A 20,585-nucleotide genomic window follows, 5' to 3' on the forward strand; every position below is an offset into this window, starting at 1 on the left:
TGAAAATGATCAATTCTTACCTGTGACTCAAACTGCCTTTTAGATTTCCTTTTATATTATTAGAAGTTCAAGTAACTTTATTTTGAAATAGTACACCTCCAAAGCATGTTGACATTTCATTTGATGTTGACTGATCTTTAATCTCATTGTCCTTTTGGGGCAGGGCTCGTATGATGATTTGCAACAGCTAGCAAATGCTCTCTTTTCAAATCTCCTGTGTGGAAGAAAAAGTCTTCATATAGGTACCAGAAAGCTAGTGAGGAAATCTTGGATGGTCTTGGATACTCTGGTGGTTTCAATCATAGGTAGAGTAAGATATAATATAGTTTCTCTCTTGAAATTGGGGATAAGATAGCATCGTTGTAGTTCTCACTTAAATATTATAGATTAGATTGAAATATCTTTGAACATATCTTTATGGGCCTTCTCACTTGCATCTCCCCATTCCTTTCCTTCAGAGGACTGAGTGTTCCAGATTGTTCTGGAACCAGTAGCATTTGAGTAGTTTGATACATTGGTAACTTCTGTAACTAAATTTAAGTGTTGAAAATTGCCTAGTTCATTCTTTGCTTTATATAATAGTCTTCTCATTATAATGATATGACATCATCAATATTGTCTTCCATATTGGTCTGTAACTGTCTCCAGAAATGGTATAGGAGGCTAATGAACCCCCCCCCCCCAAAAAAAAAAAAAAAAGAACCTTTTGAACTAAACCCATTAAGCCCTGCTAGAGTTGTGATCTTCTTTGTTTCATGGATCCCTTTGAGAGTAGGGTGAAAACTTAAGGACACTTCCTCAGAATGATACTTTTAAGTTTATAAAATCTATATATTAAATACACAGTAGAATTATAAAGGAAGCTAATTAGTGAAATGCAGTTGTAGATTTTTTTTTTTGCTGACACAATTGGGGTTAAGTGAGTTGCCCAGGGTCACACAGCTAGAAAGTGTTAAGTGTCTGAGGGCAGATTTGAACTGAGGTCCTCCTGACTTCAGGGCTGGTGTTGTATCCACTGTGCCACCTAGCTGGCCCAGTTGTAGAAATATTAAACAGATCCATAATGCTTGGATAGGAACCCATACACTAGTGGAAATATTGTTGAAGTAAGTTTTAGAAAGGAAGGCAAATGAAAGCTCCTGGAGTCCTAATCAAGTCGCTGTTTATAGACAGCAGGTGAAATAGCTGGAACTAGACTGACTCTCAAAAAAGACTTTTTTGATACTAGAGAAAGTGACTCATACATATATAATTCATTTCTCAAAAGGTTAAGGAGTAAACAGGAGTTATAATATATTTGTGATAAGAAGACCTATGTTCAAATCTTGAACTGCCACTTTTTCCAACTTTATGTCTTGTTCAAGTCATTGACATATTGGGATCTCCATTTCTTCTTCTTCTGTGAAAATGAGGAGTTTGAACTTAAATGATCAATTAATGTTTCTTTTTATCTCTAAAATGCTTTGACTTGGGGCTTCAGTGCTACATGTCTGGACTTTTACTTATAGACCATGTATGCTATGATTAAGTATCTGAGCAGAGAGGCCAGAGATGAAGCTTTATTTTTTTCCCCATGGAGGAAATCATAAAAGAATCTCTATATAGAATTTCAGGGGTTTTTTTTGTTTGTTTGTTTGTTTGTTTTTTTGTGTGTGTGAATTCAGGGGAAGAAGAATGACCCTAACTTAATAATTTACCACTGGGTAACTATACATATAGCATTAACTTTGAGCTTGTAATCATCGTTAAATTAGTTGTGCCAAGTAACTACATTTGCAAGAAAGATTAATGGAAATTATGAAATAATATCAAAAACACGCTAAAATCCTCCATCTTAGAAGATGAATTGATGTAGCTCTTATAGTAAACAGAGAATATGGGAAAGATTATTTATAGGTTCTCTTCATTGATGAGTCACTGAAAGGTCATCATGTTGCTTTTGGACTCTGGTGTATTCTTGAATGAAATGACTCAGCATTGGTTTATATTTTAATAGATTTATTGAGTTTAGAAACTGAATGATTCAGAGGATAGTTCACTTTACCTGCAGTTTTCAACTGGGTCTGTACTAATAGCAATCAGAAATATCTGGCATTTGATATGTTTGGTTTTAAAACATGAATTAATATTTGGATTATATCTTTATATATTTTGTAAACCTCTACTTTACTAGTAGAAAACTACTGGACCAGTGGATTAACTCAGGTAGCTAATCATAGTTTTATCTTTAGAATATGTAACTTTTGTAACTTTCCAAGGACATAATCTTTGAGAAGATTATTGGAGTCATAAAGTAATAGTTTCTGAAAGGCCCTGACTTAGTCTAAGGGATTAATTTATCTATTAGTTGGATCTCTCCTGGTATATTGTAAAAGATTCTCATGTCTCTAGAGGAATAGCAGAATGACTGTGTTGAAATATATAACAGCATATTGATCATTTAGATTTTGGATCATGCATCATGAAATTATGTGAGACATAAGAAGTCATGTCCAACTTACTTCTTTTATAGATTAAGGAAACTGAGGTTTAACTGGTTAAACAAGTTAAAGTCACAGCCAACAAGTAGAGTCCAAGTATTCTAAATGTATCACTATTCTCTTACTGTATCCATCTTTATTATTCACAAGGTTTCTTGTTATTTTTGTCATTTGGTCATTATGGGGTCTTTTGAGGATATTCAATTAGCTGTTCAGCTTCGGATCTGTGAAATCTATGAGTGATCTCAACAATATGACTACTTCCTTCAAGTGATCACTTCATCCCTTATCCTGGTTTTCCATAAATTTTCTATAGAAGATATATACCTCTTGTGCTGGAGACTTTTTCTGGTTCAGTTAATATTTTACAGAGAACCTTGGGCCATTTGGGCTTTCCTGTCTCTTATCCGTTACTTTCTTGATATGTCTGAGCTGCCTTTTTATATCACTTCTGCCCTTGAGGATTTCTTTTTATCCCATTTCTTCCATTTTCTCCCTTTTGAATACTGATATTAATAATCCCAAAGATTAGCATTGGGTAAAAAGCCTTTCTCATATCTCAGGTGCTCTGTGTGTGTGTGTGTGTGTGTGTGTACATACTATAATGACTTTGAGTAGCTGTTATTTCTATAGCAATTTAAATTTCACAGATGTTCTCATTTGACCCTCACAGGTACAAGATGTAGTTTTAAACCATATTTAACTCAATTTTGATATTCACAAATACTGTTAAATGCCTTTTGTAATTGGGAGGTTTATATTATGTTTGTTCTGAGGATTTTGTGTAATAATAACAATGAAATTTCTGAGAATAAAACTTAATTTTTTATTATGAACTTTAATAACAGCAAAGCTAAGTCATGTATAAAACCATTTAATCAGTAAATGAACTAACAAAATTCGATTGGTCTTTTCAGTTCTGATGAAGCTCTTCTATTGTTGATTGTTTTTTTTAAATTACATGAGATAGTGTTGCCTTGCACATGCAGTAACTATTTTCCCATTAAACTGAAACATAACAAGTAGGTGGCAGAACAGAAAGAGGACTAGGCCTGGAGTCAGGAAGACTTGAATTCAAATCCAGCCCCAGATACTTGTGAAGTGTGTATGTAAAAAAGGCAGACCCAGGATATTGTCAGTGAAGGTCTTTTTAGAGTCAAAGTCTCTCCTTTCATATCCTTGGTGATGACCTTTCCTCTTGGAGAAATCATTTCTGACCTATTTTCCTGCCCTTCCGCCAGTCCATCAAAACTAAATCCTGTTGCTGACAGCTTCTGGCTTGTTATATTTTATCAGGATTGAATCTTTTGACTAGCATTGACATTTTAGCATTATTTTTTTTTTTAACACAACAAAAATATGTAATTGGGATTTGTAATTAAGGTAAATTTTATATATAGAAAAAAGTGACTTCTTGAAACTTAATTAAAGGTGAAGAAATTATAAATACTTTCTATGGTCTTTATAAAATCATGTATTTTAGTCTAAGTTGTAGGTATAATATCATTATCATATAAATAGTATCCAAATAAAAATAAATTTGCTAAGGGTTGGGAAAATTTATTACACAGTTGTCCAGGTGTTTCAAATTTTGTAACAATTTAAGATAATTGGCTTGTGTTAAGGATGCTTGAAATCTATTTCCACTATGAGAAAGTTGTTTGCCCTTTAAATATTATTTATTATTTCTGTCACAGATAAATACAACTTAAGTTTTACTGTTTACAAGTATAAAATCTGCACAAAGTTGTTATAACAAGAGGAACGTGAATATATGTGTTTGTGCACAGATACACACTAAAGAGGTTGAGTGAGTGTTACAATAAGGAACAGTGAATGATTTTAAATGATACAAGGCATGGAATTTGGCAAAATAAAGGAAGGATGGTGTTTTCTGCTTAGATTATTAGCAGATGTTTTTAATATTTTAATCTTCTATGAAACCATTTCTACTTGCCAACCTGGAAAGTTTTGCTTTTGTTGTTGTTGTTGTTGTTGTTTTATTCAAGCTTATCAAAACAACTTATGAATAGAACTATGAGTCTTTAACTTGGACATTTTTTAGACATATTCAGACCTATTCATCCAGAAGCAAATATGAAAGAATTTTTGTTCAAGAATATATCTTGGAAATGAAAAAAGTTTAGTAGAGATATGTTAATGCATCTGTTAAACAAAAGATAGCATAAAACATATTCCTAGTTGTATTCCTGGTGGCTGTTGGGGAAGGATAGTGTAACTTCCAAATGAAAACCATGATGCATCCTGTAGCTCTTCTTATCAAAGTGAACCACTTAGATTGTTCTCTTCCCAATAGTCACATACAAATTGGGAAGCAGTGTTTTTGAAAGTAATTGTCTGAACAGAATGAAAACATTAACATTTGAAATGAGATACCTCATTTATCTGGGATCAAAATTTAGGGAGTAAGCTTATCATTAATACAATCGAATTTTCTGGATGATCTAACTTGAGTGTATATATGATCTCATCCATGTGTGTACTACAGTAATGCATTTTGCAACTAAAGCCAACCTCTTTAAAATGTGTCAAAAATTTGATTAAAAATCAAAACATGCATCCTGACTTTCTAAACAAAGGATATTGAACATAGTTTAGGTCATAATTATTAAAATCCATTGTTTTATTGCGCTTATGGTCTTCTGAAATTATAAGGTTGCCCCCTCATAAGATGGCTCCGTGCTCTGTTGTTTTAAGTCTTTGTGTGTAGAGGCAGAGCATGGAGCATTAGAAAGAACTTTGTGTAGGACTCAGGGCAAGCCACTTTGAATCTCAGTTTCTAATCTGTTAAATGAGAAAATAATACTTGAATTGTTTATCACACCAAATTGTGAGGAAGATATTGTATTAACCTGGAAAGCACTAAATAAATATGAAATATGTTTTAGCCTTTTATGAAAAGTTTGTTACTTTGCTCTTGGTTGTCACTTTATGTTAAATAAGATCAAAGTAAAAGACTTAGAGCTTGTCTAAAATAAATAAATGAAATTCATTGTCTGTAGTGTGATGTAAGGCAAGTATCAAGATAAACATAATAAGGTTAGATTATAGAATAAATGTGATTAGTGTGTGACTATTTTTGAGGAATTGAAAAGCATTTTAGAGATCATAATTTAATTTTAATATAATTTTCCTTTTGTTCATTGTCCTTTTTGAGATTGAGTCACAATTAATAAATAAAGGTTTTCCAAGACTCTCCTACCAGATCTGTTGGCCCATATGTTTTGACCAATCATTTATATTTGGATTTTTCTTGGCTCTTGATTGATTTTGATTTTTTTTTTCTTTTCTGTTTTCTAGGCAAAGTCGTGCATCTGTCATATGTGTGGCGCCCACTTAAATAGACTCCATTCTTGCCTCTACTGTGTCTTCTTTGGCTGTTTTACAAAGAAACATATTCATGAGCACGCAAAGACAAAGCGACATAACTTGGGTAAGTTACCCTCTTAAAATCTCTAAATAGAGACGTCTATTTTTGTCTCTAAGTCTCCCTTTTCTTTGGTAGTAGGAAGTTGACAGTTTTCTATTCAATTCTGTCATTCCTCATACATCTTCTTTCCCAAAAATAAGTTCTACAGTGGGTCATCATTTTTCTTTAATTCATAATACATTGTGTCCTCCATATGGGAATTTTATGAATATATACTGAAATAAAAGAACAAGAGTTCAGAAATGGAGAAAATTTTTTTTAACATCTTCAGCGTATTTTTTTTAATAAATGAAATGTCAAAACTTGATGTTTGCTTTTGGGGTTCATAGATGGAAAGGAAAGCTAATGTAGGCAAAATCAGTAAAAGCAATTTTTAAAACTTGGCACCTTAAACTATCAGTGGCCATTTTGAGTTGTATGTATTTAGAGGATTTTTATTACTTTTAGTTATACTAATAATCATAATGCCTTCATAATGGATCAAGAAAAACAGTAAATTTCACATTCTGCATACCTCTTTGTAGTATTAATATATTTTTCCAGAGTCTTACACCTTCATTTTCAGCTTCTGTGAGATGTTAAAATATAGAAACTTGGGAAAAAATCTTTGTCTTTAGTTTGGAGATTTATATTGACATGGCATAAAATGCCAATGTGCAAGTCTTGAATTTATTCTCTGTGACTGTTGCTATTTAAAATTCTCTCTCTTCCTTCTTAGGAACTTATTTGATTACTTAACATTGGCAGAAGAGACTTATTAAGAGTCTAATTTGATAGATTTAATTTATTTTTTAACTTGACATGATAGAAAGAAAAGAAACTTATCGAAACAGATTGCTGAGGATGTAGTCTTAGCTAGTATAATTCAGTGTTTATAGTCTTCTTTAGTGAACATTGTGATCTAATACTTTTCTGTTGAATAGTTAGCATTAGAACGAACAAAATATGGTCTAAAATTATTACATAGATTTATAGAATCATAAATCAAAACATGTGCATGGAAAAAGTCTTACTACACAGAATAAAAATCCAACATATGAGTAGTGAGTCTTTAAATGAGATTTTATGAAACCAAGTGACTGGTGATTTTGTTTCTGAAAGAAATTTAAAGAATTTAAGGCAAATAAATCATCTGCCTTGTTTACATGACTTGTATCCATAAGGTAATTAGTTTAAGTCTTTTTTTCTGGATACTGAGTATTTGCAGTTAGTATCAGATAGTATTTGGATATCTGTAAATTGACACTGTATTTCTTAAAGGTAGAGTAATCATAGTTGTAACAAATTTTTTTACTTTGGTGAACTTTATGCTTAATAATTGAGATTTTTTTTAAAAGGTGAATATATATGTACATGTCTATAGCTCTCTATATAGATGTATCTATGTTTTATGGCCTTTGTGAGTTTCTCTTGCTGAAAAATTATCATTTTGTCAGAATTGAACCTCTCTGATTTGTATAGTTGATTTTCAAGCCAATATTATGCGGTATTTCCAGCTTGGTAAATGATTCGTTAATGCTTATTGTTCTGCCAAGTGTAGCCTTTAAAAACTTAGGTCCACTTCCAAATCACACTATAAAGAACTTTTGAAGAATTTATGAGTTTTCTTTTTTCCCCCTGTTTTAAATTTTATTTATTTAATATTGTCACCATTTACATATAAAATATTTTTTAATAATTTAATTTTCAGTTATTGTTTTTTGCTGAGGCAATTGGGGTTAAGTGACTTGCTCAGGGTCACACAGCTAGGAAATGTTAAGTGGCTGAGGTCAAATTTGAACACAGGTCATCCTGACTTTAGGGCTAGTACTCTATCCACTGAGCCACCTAGCTTCCCCCCTACATTTGTTTAAATCCTAGATTTTCTCCCTTATTTCCACCCCCAGCCATCATTAAAAAAATCATATGTGAAGTTTTGCAAAACATTTCCATAAAAGTCATGTTGTGAAAGAAAACATAAATGTAACACCCCCTCTGTCCTTTCCTCCCCTCCCCCATCCAAAAAAAAAAACCAAAAACCAAAAAACAGAGACACAGACAATCAGTTTCTTCTTTGAGTATTGATAGGATTTTTCACCATAAGTTGTGGATCATTGTATTGCTGAAAATAGCAGAATCATCCCAGAATATTGAATACAGTACATTTCACTTTGAGTTCATGGAGGAATTTCCAGGTTTTTTTCTGAGCATATCTTGCTCATCATTTCCCATAGAAATGATGTAACATTAATGTAATAAGATATTGATATAATAATGATGTAATATAATAGTAATATCCTATGATAGTGACAGCACAATTTATTTAGCCAATCCCCATTTGATGAACTCCTCATAATTTCCAATTTTTTCCTTGAGAAGAGAGCTGCTACAAATATTTTTCTACATATAGGTCATTGTACTTTAAAAAAAAAAATCTCATGTCTAGTAGTAGTAGTATTGTTAAGTCAAAAGATATATATGAATTTATAGTCCTTTGGGCATAAATCATATCTTTTGATCATTTATCAATTAGGATGTGATTCTGTTTTTGTTTTAAATATAACTCAGTTCCCTCTAAATTTGAGAAGATCTTAAAAGGGAAACTTGATTCAAAATTCTTTTTGCAATTCCTATTGCTAACTATATTTCCTCCTCCTCCCTTCTCCCCCCCCCCTTTTAGCCTATTCTCTCTTTTCTTTCACCTTGTCTGCCCTCAAGTGTTTTGTTACTGACCACTGCCTCCTCTAGTATGCCCTCTCTTTTATCATTGTCCCCCCCTTCCTGTAGCCCATTCCCCTTTTATTTTCCTGCAGGTTAAGGTAAATTTTTATATTCATATTGAGTGTTATTTCATCTTTGGGCAAATTCTTATGAGAGTATGGTTCACTCACTCTCTCCTCTTCCTTTTCTCCTCCAGCATAAAAGCTTTTTCTTGCCCGCCCCCCCTTTTTTTTTAATGGCAGATGATTTACACAATTCTACTTTTTCCTTTCCCTTTCTCCCAGTACCTTCTTTTTTATCTCTTAATATTATTTTTTTTTTAGATATTTAAGTCCTTTATGATTTCCTTGTCTTGATTACCTCCTTATGCTTCTCCTAAGTTCTTTATTTGAAATCAAGTTTTCTATTCAACTCTGATCTTTTTATCACAAATGCTTGAAAATCCTCTATTTTATTGAATGTCCACCTTTCCCTCTGAAAGATTATATTCAATTTCTTGATTGTAATCCTAACTCCATTGCTCTCTGGAATATCACATTCTAAACCCTCTGATCTTTTAATGTAGAAGCTGTTAAATCTTGTGTTACCCTGATTGTGGTGCCACTGTACTTGATTTTTTTCTTTTTGAATGCTTACAATATTTTCCCCTTGACCTGGGAATTTCAGAATTTCGCTATAATATACCTGGGAGTTGTTTGTTTGTTTTTTTTTTCCCCCCACATTTTGTTTTATTGTATCTTTGATTTCTCCTAAAGTCATTAGCTTCCATTTGGTCAATTCTAATTTTTAAGGAATTATTTTCCTCAGTAAATTTTTGTACCTCCCTTTCCCATTTGGCCAGTTTTGCCTTTTAAGGCATTCTTCTCTTCATTAGCCTTTTGCATTTCCTTTTGCACCATTCTCAATTATTTTCTTAATTTTTCCTCTATCTCTCTTGCTTGATTTTTACATTCCTTTTTGAGTTCTTCCATAGCCTGAGATGAATTTTTTTTTTTTTTTGAGACTATAAATGTAAGAGCTTTGACTTTATGTTCTTCTGAGTGTGTGTTTTAATATTCCTTATCACCAGAGTAATTTTCTGTGGTCAGAAAGGTTTTTTTTGTTGTTGTTTTTCTCATTTTGCTAGACTATTATTCGGCTTTTAACATTTTATTTAAAGTAGGGCTCTTTTTGCAGGGTGGAGGGTGCACTGTCCCAAGCTTCAGGGATTTTGTGTAGCTGTTTTCAGAGATCCTTCTCAGAATCTGACCTCAAGCACTCTTTTCTACCCTGGAATTGTTAGAGCTATCCCAATCACACTATATGATGCTGGAGCCAGGATTTCATTGTCATAACCTGTGTAGATTGCACACTAGGTTCCCACTCTGTTCCACAGCTCTTTCCTGCTGACCTTCCAAGTTTTCCTTGATGTTTCTGGGCTGAGAGGTCTAGAAACCACCAGGACTGCTCCTGATTGAGAGGTGTCTATACTTGTTGCTGCTTTACTGGGGTGGGTCCAGGGCTGCTGCTGGACTCCTACCCTAGTGTCACGGATCTCATCTGACCCTCTAAGTTGTTCTCAGCCAGAAAATGTTCTCCTCTTGTCTTTTTGGGTGTCATGATGCTCTAAAATTGTTTAGAGTTGTCACTTAAAGGAATTTTGAGCAGATTGCAGTAGAAATTGGTCAGGTCTTTTCTCCATCATCTTGGCTGTACCTCATGATGGGTTTTCTTGGAGTATTTATTACACAGTTTATTTATTTTGTTTGTTTTTTTTTTATTATGGATTTTTATTTACAAGATATATGCATGGGTAATTTTTCAGTATTGACAACTGCAAAACCTTTTGTTCCAATTTTTCCCTTCCTTCTCCTCACCCCCTCCCCCAAATGGCAGGTTGACCAATATATGTTGAATACAATATGTATATATGTCCATATTGTTATTTTTCTGTACAAAAAGAATCAGACTTTGAAATAGTGTACAATTAATCTGTGAAGGAAATCAAAAATGCAGGCAGACAAAAATAGAGACAAAAAACAGAATGGTTCATACTCATTTCCCAGAATTATTTCACTGGTTGTAGCTGGTTCAATTTATTACTGCTCTATTGGAACTGATTTGGTTCATCTCATTGTTGAAGAGGGCCATGTCCATCAGAATTGATCATTATACAGTATTGTTGTTGAAGTATGTAATGATCTCCTGGTCCTGGTCATTTCTTATAGAACAATAATATTCCATAATATTCATATACCACAATTTATTCAGCCATTCTCCAATTCCAGTTTCTGGCCACTACAAAGAGGGCTGCCATAAACATTCTTGCACATACAGGTCCCTTTCCCTTCTTTAAGATCTCTTTGGGATATAAGCCCATTAGTAACACTGCTGGATCAAAGGGTATGCACAGTCTGATAACTTTTGAGCATAGTTCCAAAACGCTCTCCAGAATGGCCTTTTGGACTACCTTTTGGTAGTGAGTCATGCAGGACGATACTCAGACATAAGACACAGACAGCATCTGAGCTTACATAAAATAAGACTTTAATGGAGGTATCAAACTTAATTTGTTATTATTATAATGGAAGGAGTCAGATTTTTAGTAGTAATACTGTAGAAAACTAATTTATGTCCTTTACTAGTAGTAATAACAAAAGCTAAATAATTTTTTGTACTGCAAGATGAATATTATAATTTAGTTGTCCAATGTTCATAGATTCATAGAATTTAAGAGTTGGAAGGACTTTAAGCAGTTATCTAATTTATCTCTTTATAAAACACACTTCATTTGGCTTTCTAACCTTCCAAGATCTCCAAAAATTGGGAACCTGTCTCTGCCCATTCCACTGGAAGATGGTTTGTCTAAAAAACATGTCAAAAGAATTCCAGTAGTAGTTTTTATGTGTTTACTTTCTACCAGTGCATGAACAGAAAACCATCTGTGTCCTCAAGAATCTAATTGGGAAGGAAAGTGTGTGTGTGTGTGTGTAACATATAATGAGACATGTTTGCAATATGAAGTGATATAAGTAGTTTTTGAAAGAGAAACACTAACAGGGGGGATTATTACAAGACAGATAGATGTAGGTGATGACACCTAAGTTCGACTTTGAAAAAAATCAACAATTTTAAGAGGTGGGGATTAAGAACGTATACTTTGTGCTTGGGGAGACAGCTGTACAAAGGCAAGGAAGTGGGGTTTCCATATTTGTTTAAGACCAGACTTCTTAAATTTTTTTCTACTTGAAACCCCTTTTTTCCCTGAGAAATGTTTATGCCACTCTGGGTAGATGGATATATAAGATAGGTATACAAATCAAACATTTACTGATAATAAATCATAATTTTTGACCTCCACATTCAGTTACTTAGGGGTGACCCATAATTCAAGAAGTTTTGGTTTAAGGAACAGTAAGAAAGCCAGTATGGTTGGATCACAGAATGAAATGACGGGGATAATAATATCCTGCAGCTGGGTTGTTAGAGACTTCAAATACCAAACAAATGAGTCTCTTTCTGATCTTAAAAGAAGTCTACAAGAACAGGAGAATGACAGGGGCCAAACCTATTTATCAGGAAGATCACTTGGACAGTTTCAAGGACTGGAAAAAGAAGTGAATTGAGGCTAGGAGATCAGTGTGGACGCTGTTGATGAGACCATTGAAAACCTGAGACTTAACAACTGATTAAATGTGTGGATGGAGTAAGGCAGTCAGAATGAGTCTGAGGTTTGCAAACTTGCCTTTTTAAATTCAAGGAGTATTTTCTATTTGTCAGGAACTAAGCTAACTACTGGGTAAAATTGAATAAATAAAACATTCTATTTGCAAAGAGTTTCTTTTCTTTTCTTTCTTTTTTTTTTCTTTTTCTTTTTTTTTTTTTTCTTTTTTCCCTGAGGCTGGGGTTAAGTGACTTGCCCAGGGTCACAGAGCTAGGAAGTGTTAAGTGTCTGAGACCTGATTTGAACTCGGGTCCTCCTGAATTCAAGACTGGTGCTCTATCCACTGTGCCACCTAGCTGCCCCCAAGAGTTTATTTTCTAATGGAGGAAACAATAAGAATATAAGTATATTGAAGAAATACAAATAAATATAAGCTATTGATAAGAGATTGTTAGAAGTTGTGGAGAGCAGGGAATAAGAATCATAGAAAGTGGTATTTGAACTGCGTCTTGAAGGAAGAAGGAGATTTCATGAGGTAAAGGAGAAAAAAGATGGAATGGTAAGTGTGACAAATCTGGGAGTCTCCTACATAAAGGTAATGATTGAACATATGAGAACTATTAATGTCAATTTGAATATGTAGAGAGAAGGCGACTCAGGATAGTCTCCTTGTGGGAAACCTACAGTTAGGGATAGAATATAAATCACAGTCTAGCAGAAGAGACACAAGTAGCAACAGGTAGGAAAGAAAACAGGGAGACTAGCTAAGAGGAGAATATGGTTTAAAAAAAATACTACATAAAAGTTAAATATCATTGGGGGGGGAGAATTGGATTTGGCAATTAAGAGATCGTTAAATTTGGATTAAAAAGTTTTGTTATATGACAAGATTTTAAGGGTATCCCCTTTACAAGAAGTAAATGAAAGGAGAAGAAATGGAGACAATGAATATAGATGGATTTTCTGTTTTTAATTCTGAAAGAAAGTTGTAGGATGATAATTTAAGTAGGGGTGGGCCACTTGCAGATTATAGGGTTATGCTGTCCCTCATCTGAACTACTGCAGTGTAGAGAAAGCTTTGGGGCACTTAGGATTCAGATAGTACACACTGATTTGAGTGCATGCTTTTGTTTTCTATATACACTGCTATAAGAGCTGGATGGATAATAGATATTTATAAAAATATACTATTTCAGTCAATAAGTATCAGTTAATTCAGACCTCATCCTTCGGGTCTTTGTAACCAGAAAAAAAAAAAATAATAATAAGGTCTTTCAAAAGTACAGATTGTGTGTGTGTGGGGGGCTTATTTAAAGGCATAATGGCACATGGGATTTAGCTGTACTAGGTTGTCCTGATATATGGTATCAATACCCTTTATTTGAATGCATATGCTGTGTGTTTATTTTTGTTTTGTTAAGCCTATGGGTATCATAATAGATTTAAAATATTCAGGTAATATAGTTAAAGATCTTAAAACAGTTCACTCATCTGCCTACCTAGATGATTGAAATAAGAAATGTTGAATATAAATTTAGAAAATTTTTAATGGATTTCTTTTTTCATTCATTGATTTTTATAAAGGGGATAAGTGATTTCTAATGTTTATTTCTGAAATCTAAAATTCTTCCCTTCTAAATCAGATTGCTTATGGTGCTCTCCACTTTTCTATTCTTTGCACATTCATTATTTTGGCATACATAGTGGGAGAGTGAGGAAAGTTCCCATCATCAATAGCAAAATAGATCGATGGATTTGGCCTTTGAATATAAGATGTTTAATTGGGATGAGGAAAAAGAAGATGTCTTGGAATCAGAATAGGAATCTCTGAATTATAGGTAAAGGTAAACACAGCTTACTCTTGGACGGAACTGCAGTTTGTCCAGAAGCACATTTTGAGAAGGGCTTTATGAATAAAAAGCTGCTTCCATTTGCATTCTCACAGCTAAATTATGCCTCCTATAAAAGATAGCTTAGTTTGTCCTGATGTATCTGTTTGTTTTTCAAATAGGAATTAAAACTTTGACACTCCCAAGCCCAGTGATCTTTATTCAGCAGCCCTGCCCACACACATATTTCATATCTGGCTTCTAGCCACACTGCAGAGTCTGCAGAGACTCTTTGGGGAAGAACAGTTTTATGAATTCCTATCTGTTTTTTAGGCCTTGTTTTTTAATATTTGTTGTCTCGAGATTCAATTTCTGACTAGTATGGAAAGAGAAGTTGCTTCAATAGGGGAAGTCATTTTCCCACAGAATCCAGGGCCATCTCCAGTCGTCCTGATCTCTATCTTGCCCTGGACCCAAATGGCCCTGGAGGGGAAAGGGAGACAAGTGATCTTGCACATCCCTCCCTCACTTAGATCCAATTCCCTTTGCATGTCTTGTCATCACCTCCATGAAGTAATGCTCCTCTTTGAAAATGAAGAACAAACCACAACAACAAAGTACAAAAGTCTAGGACAGCAATGGAATTTAACAACTTCATACTTAAAACCATTAAGTCATTTCATCAGGTTTTATTGATATTTAATGTAAAATGTAAAGGCTTGATTTTAATTTAGAAATATTGAATGAAGGAACTTTTCAACAAAGAACCCTGTGACTTGATTAAAAAAAAATTAACAATCAACTATAACTGAAATCCTATAAGCAGCTCAATTCTAGTCTGTTATCTCTGCTGCTGATGTTTCTACAAGAAAGCACCATATAGTTCTTTGAAAAATCACTGTATGTTTTTATATTGTGACTTTTAAAAAAAATCAGCTACTTGCTGTTGGCCTAATGTTAGTTGCCATGGAAACTACAGCAGAATATGTACTCTGAAGCTGGCTTTTAAGAATTCTTCTATATTTCAGCTGCAACTAGCATCCAAGTACTGAAGATAGTGTTTTTTCAAACACCTACTAGCTTGAGAAGTACTCGAATTTCTTATTCTTTTTCTCTGTTTCTTCAGTATTTAGGTGGTGTTTTTTTTTTCCCCCCTTTCAAAGTTGCTCATCCAATAGGACCCAAAATTACTTTTTTTTTTTTTTGCTTGGACTTTTTTTTTTTTTTAGCTTTAAAATTGTATGATCTTTTTTGTCCAAAAGGTATGCCAAGTTAATCTGTTCATTCATTTATTATTTGCAATGTTATATAAGCTAAGTACTTTGAATTATAGTACATAATCCCTCTAAATCAAAATTAAGCTCATGAAGTGATATAAAATAACTACTTTAGAAATCAGCTGTCATTGATAAGAATCCTGTAAGTATTTTCAGTTAAAGCTGAACCTGATAGATCAAAGTAAATGTAGAAATTAAAACTTAGCAGTGAAATAAAAATGTCACATGGCACATTCTTTTACTCTACATACTCACATGATTAGTAAATACTTTTCCACTAGAGGGCATATTTCTCATGTGATATGACAATTATAGTTCAATTTACCTTTAAGCTATTTTTAAAAGGATGGGTCCTCTTTATTTTATTCTCAACTTAGCAGCAAAAGAATTCAGATAAACAAAGTAAACACTAAGGAATACCTAATGAATGATCATTCGTAAAATTCTAAACTTCAGATTCCATGCACTTTATTTTTGCAATATGTAAATTTTGTTCAATAATGACAAAAAATGATCCTGATTGTTTCTTTGTTACCTCTTATTCTTCTTTGTATCTTATCATGACATCTTTTTATGCATTTGCTATTACTTTAAAAATATGAAGTTATTGTGTATACTGATATCCTTTTCCTTGCATTACTTCATACATGTCTTTCCAGAATTCTATTTTTCATATATATTTGTCATTTTTAAAGAACAATAATTTTTCATTATGTTCCAATACAATTTTTCGGTCATAGTTATTTACCCATGGTTGACAAACAGTTTTTAAGTTTTATTATAAATGAAGTTCCTGTGAAGACTTTTGTGTGCATAGGTTTTTTCCTATACATTTCTTTGTTTTTTCCACGTTCTTAGGATATAATGCTATGACTATACAGTTAAGAATTTTTTCTTCAAGGTTCTAAATCTTAAATTGATTCTCTAAAAGTTCCGTGTTTCCATTTTATAAAAGAGATAAAGCTATTAACTTTCTTTAACTATAAATAGTAGCATTTTTCAGTGTGTTTTTTTCGAGGTCTTTAAGGATAGTCACAGAAATGTCTTTTTTGAGAACATCAAAGATGAATCCTAAGAAGAATAGCTTGAAAATAGTTTTGAAAAAATTTAAAGGGCCATCTACTAATTGGTAATTATCTGTTGCTAATGAAACTATGTGGCTTTTTTTTTTCTCCCTCAGTATTGAATGTTGATAGTTTAATAAGAAGTTTAGCAAATTTTTAGAGATCTTTAGTCCTTTTACAGTGTCATAGCATTGGGGAGGGAGATCTTAGATTTTCTTTCTTAATAACTGTTGTTAAATTATGAGGCAGTGGGGTCAGAGATGATACAGATAATTGAAATCTGCTTTTAAGCCCTATTTTAGCGACTAATTTTATTTAGCCATACACCTAGAGCTGGGATGATGATGGTTGAAATCCAGCCTCAGATTTATATGGCCATGAGGAAATCACTTACCTTGGTAATTGTTATTTGATATCCTTTTTGTTCAAATTTGGCTACTATTTAAAATGGCAGATTTGCATTTCATCTTTCTGTTCTGTTCCCTGAGTTTTTTAAAAAGAGATGTACACAAGCAGTTCAATTATGACTATAAAGTGTGCAGAGGAATTAATATGTAGATAATGAAAAATCTAATTACTTATTAGTAATGCCATGAAAAATGATAAGTTCATAGTTAGAAAGTTAATGATTTTTAGTCAATAAATGCAACAAAATATCTTCTATTTTGTGACAGATTGGATATGTGTGGCAAGAGTGAATGAGATATCTAGGCTAGGCAGATGTGTAATACTTGCTGAATGACTATTTATCATCCACACCACTTTCAATTTGCTATTGCTAAAACAGCTCTACCTTTGTTACTCCTGTAACTCAGAGCTTTTCAGTGGCTCTCTGTTATTGCCTCTTGGATTTAAAAAACCCCCAACAACTTATTACCCTGAGATGTATAAAGCACTACATTAGGCTCCCATTTACTTTTCCAGTCTTCATTTTGGTTGTTTCCTGTACTTCAGGGTTCATCTTCTTTCTTAATGCCATTGTGAAGAAAGTACCCTATGTCTAGAATGCACTCCTTCAGGTACTCACCTCTTCATGGACTCCTTAGCTTCCCTTAAAATATACCTGAGGTGCTACCTCCTCAAATGAGGCCTTTTTAATTCCTTCAGTTGGTAATCTTTCTTGTGTGAAATTATTTTGTATAATATTTTTGTTTTTGATTATCAGTGAACACATTACATTCTTCCTCTTGAATATAAGCTTCTTTGGTGTGGGGAATACTTTTTTTTTCTTCCTGACATGGTAGTAGCTTTATGTTCTAAGAGTGCCTAATAAATATTCATTATGTTGATTTGAATTGTAAACAGTAATACATACAAGCCAGTGATAAAATTGTTAATGATATAAAATTAATGTAAAGTGACTAGAATTTTGGAAGATAGGATGAGTAAAAAAAATTTTGACATTGTTGGTGTATTCACATCAGTGGTATTAAAGGCACATAAATCTTAATTTCCCCCCCACTGTTAACTACAAAATGAAGAGACTATTGAAGCTAAATTCATTTCATAGAATCAAAAAATTTGAATCCACATTTTACACACATCTGAACCAGAATCCTGAAAAAGTATTGATGACATAGTAAATTAGGACAAGTGCTAAAACTAGAATACAGATCTTTAACTCTGAGTGCAATATTCTTTATTTACACCATTAATACCGTATTGTCAAGAAATTTTTTTTAATATACTCTTTTTCTGAGTTTGTTAGGTGATTTTCCTAAAGATAATTCTATATTACTTTATTTTTTCAATATAATACCCTGATGTTCCGAACATTGAAAATATGTGAAAATTTTGCATTTAAGTATTATCCTTTCACATAATATAGGAATCCATAAGAGAAATTTCATGTTGTTGATATTTTCCCATCAGAATGTCAAATATCAAGTTATCTATCATCATCATTAATAAACATTTATGTTGTGAGAGAGAGGAGAGAGAAGAGAGAGGCTAGGGGAGAGAGGGGAAAGAAAGAGAGTATAAAAATACTTGGAAAGGTCCAAAGCATAAAGAATTTAAAAACCAAACAGGATTTTGTATTTGATCCTGTAGGGAGCAATGAGCCACTGACTTAATGAATAAGGGAAGTGACATATTTTAGATGATTGCTTTGGCAACCAAGGGAAGGGTTGGGCTGGAGATTTGAGGCAGGGAAACCCACCACCATCAGGCTATTGCAATAATACATTTGTGAGGTAATAAAGGCATGTCCTAGAACAGTGACGATGTGAGTGGAGGAGATCAATATATAGATGTAGTATATGAAAAATGTTGTAAAGGTAGAAACAGCAGAATTTTGTGACAGATTGGATACATGTGGCAAGAGTGAATGAGATCTAAGGTAATGTTAAGGTTGCAAAGCTTGCATACCTGGCAGAATGATGGTGACCCTAAAGTAGTGGGGAACTTGGGAAGAGACATATTGAGAGTCAAGTTCAAAATGCCCAATAGGTACTTGGTTTTATAAATATTTCAGAGAAAGCTAGGTGGTTTATTACATACAATACTGGCCCTGGAATCAGAAAGATCTGAATTCAGCCCAAGACACTCACTAGCTATGTGACTCTGGGCAAGTTCCTTCTCTGTACGTCTTAATCTACTGGAGAAGGAAATGGTAAGCAACTCTAGTATCTTTGCCAAGAAAACTCTATTTGGGGTCATGTGGAATTGGGCATAACTGAATGAATGAATATGATAAATACTTGTATAGCTATTTTCCAATGTGAAAACAGACTAAATGTAATCCATTTTGTTCCCAGACTTTACTAACTTCTCTTTCCCATTACAATGGTGTTTTCCTTCTTTTTCTTTTATCAGAATGAGATTTGTGAGTTCTATTCATATTTCAAATCTCTAGATGTTAATCCATAAAATATGTGCTTTGTTTTTTTCAAGACTGGGTCTTCCTACCTCAACTAGGCTCTAAAGTGCATGGACCACTCACAAACCCAATCCCAAAATAGATTGACTTTGAAAGGTTTCACCAACTCTGTTTTTCTGATGATCCTGTCTTCCATGGGGACTCACTGTATTTTTGTCAGATTTACTGTGGATGTAGATGGTCAACTTTAGCCATGTTGCACCTCAGAATTTTTTAATTTATCTATCCAAGCCACAACTGTTCTGCTCATTCATCCCCACTAACAAGAATTAGGGACATGGTGGGAAAATGTTCTTCCCCACTTATGAAATTGACTTCACCAGAGGAACCAGGGAAAATCCTCATCTTCATTCTCATGTATCATAATATCATAGAATTAAAAACTGAAAAGGGTTGGTAGGGAGACTATTAAATTCGTCAAAAGCTCTTGAAATTGTATAATCCTGTTGTTGTAGTTGAGGTAGATCTAGGAAATTATTGAATAAATCAATTTAAAATCAGTTTACAAGAAGTATATACTATAATCTTGTGAGGGTACACTGTTGTGGTTTATTTGGTACTTAAATATAGGAGACAGTCTGTTATGATAATAGGCCATAGGTTTGTTTGGTTTTTTTCCTAAGTTCCCTATCTTTGAGAATGACATTATAGTAAATTAGGAATTACTAAAACTTCTTTTTCTACCTGAAAAGGGAAGGAAAAAATTTGCTGGGAAGATATCATTAGGAGACATTTTAAGGGAACCTTTTTTTTTTTTTTTTTAATAGTGTTTTATTTCTCCAAATACATGAAAGATAGTTTTCAGCACTCAACTTTGTAAAATTTTGTGTTCCAAATTTTTCTCCCTCTCCCCTTCATTCCCTGAAAAAACATCTGGCAATCTGATATAGGTTAAACATGTGCAAGTCTTGTAAACATATTTTCATATTTGCCATGCTGCCCAAGAAAAATCAAATCAGAAGGAAACAAAAAACCCAAGAGAAAGGGAAAAATCCAAGCAAACAACAAAAAGGTGGAAATACTATGCTTCAGTCTGCATTCAATCCCCATAATTCTCTCTCAGGATGCCTTGGAATTGCCTTGAAACATCTCACTGTTGAAAAGAGCCAAGTCCATCAGAATTTATTATTGCATAATCTTATTGTTGCTCTGTGTACATTGTTCTCTTGGTTCTGCTCCTTTCACTCAGCATCAGTTCTTGTAAGTCTTTCTAGGTTTTTCTATAATCAGCTTATTGATTATTTCTTACACAACAATAAT

At 33.3% G+C, this 20,585-nt stretch overlaps 1 protein-coding gene across 3 annotated transcripts in view; it reads left to right on the forward strand.

Moving 5' to 3' along the window:
* The window catches only part of USP22 (ubiquitin specific peptidase 22), a 246,243-nt gene that overhangs the window by 76,590 nt on the left and 149,068 nt on the right, over positions 1–20,585 (forward strand). For 2 of the 3 annotated variants that reach the window (XM_074281287.1, XM_074281288.1), the window contains exon 2: positions 5,802–5,934. In XM_074281287.1, the coding sequence (XP_074137388.1) occupies positions 5,802–5,934 (133 nt within the window). Of the gene's footprint in view, positions 1–5,801; positions 5,935–18,698; positions 18,786–20,585 lie in introns of those variants that run through there. The other variant, XM_074281289.1, reaches the window with a different exon arrangement.

This window comes from Sminthopsis crassicaudata, chromosome 1, assembly GCF_048593235.1.
Source record: "Sminthopsis crassicaudata isolate SCR6 chromosome 1, ASM4859323v1, whole genome shotgun sequence".
Lineage (NCBI taxonomy): Eukaryota > Metazoa > Chordata > Mammalia > Dasyuromorphia > Dasyuridae > Sminthopsis > Sminthopsis crassicaudata.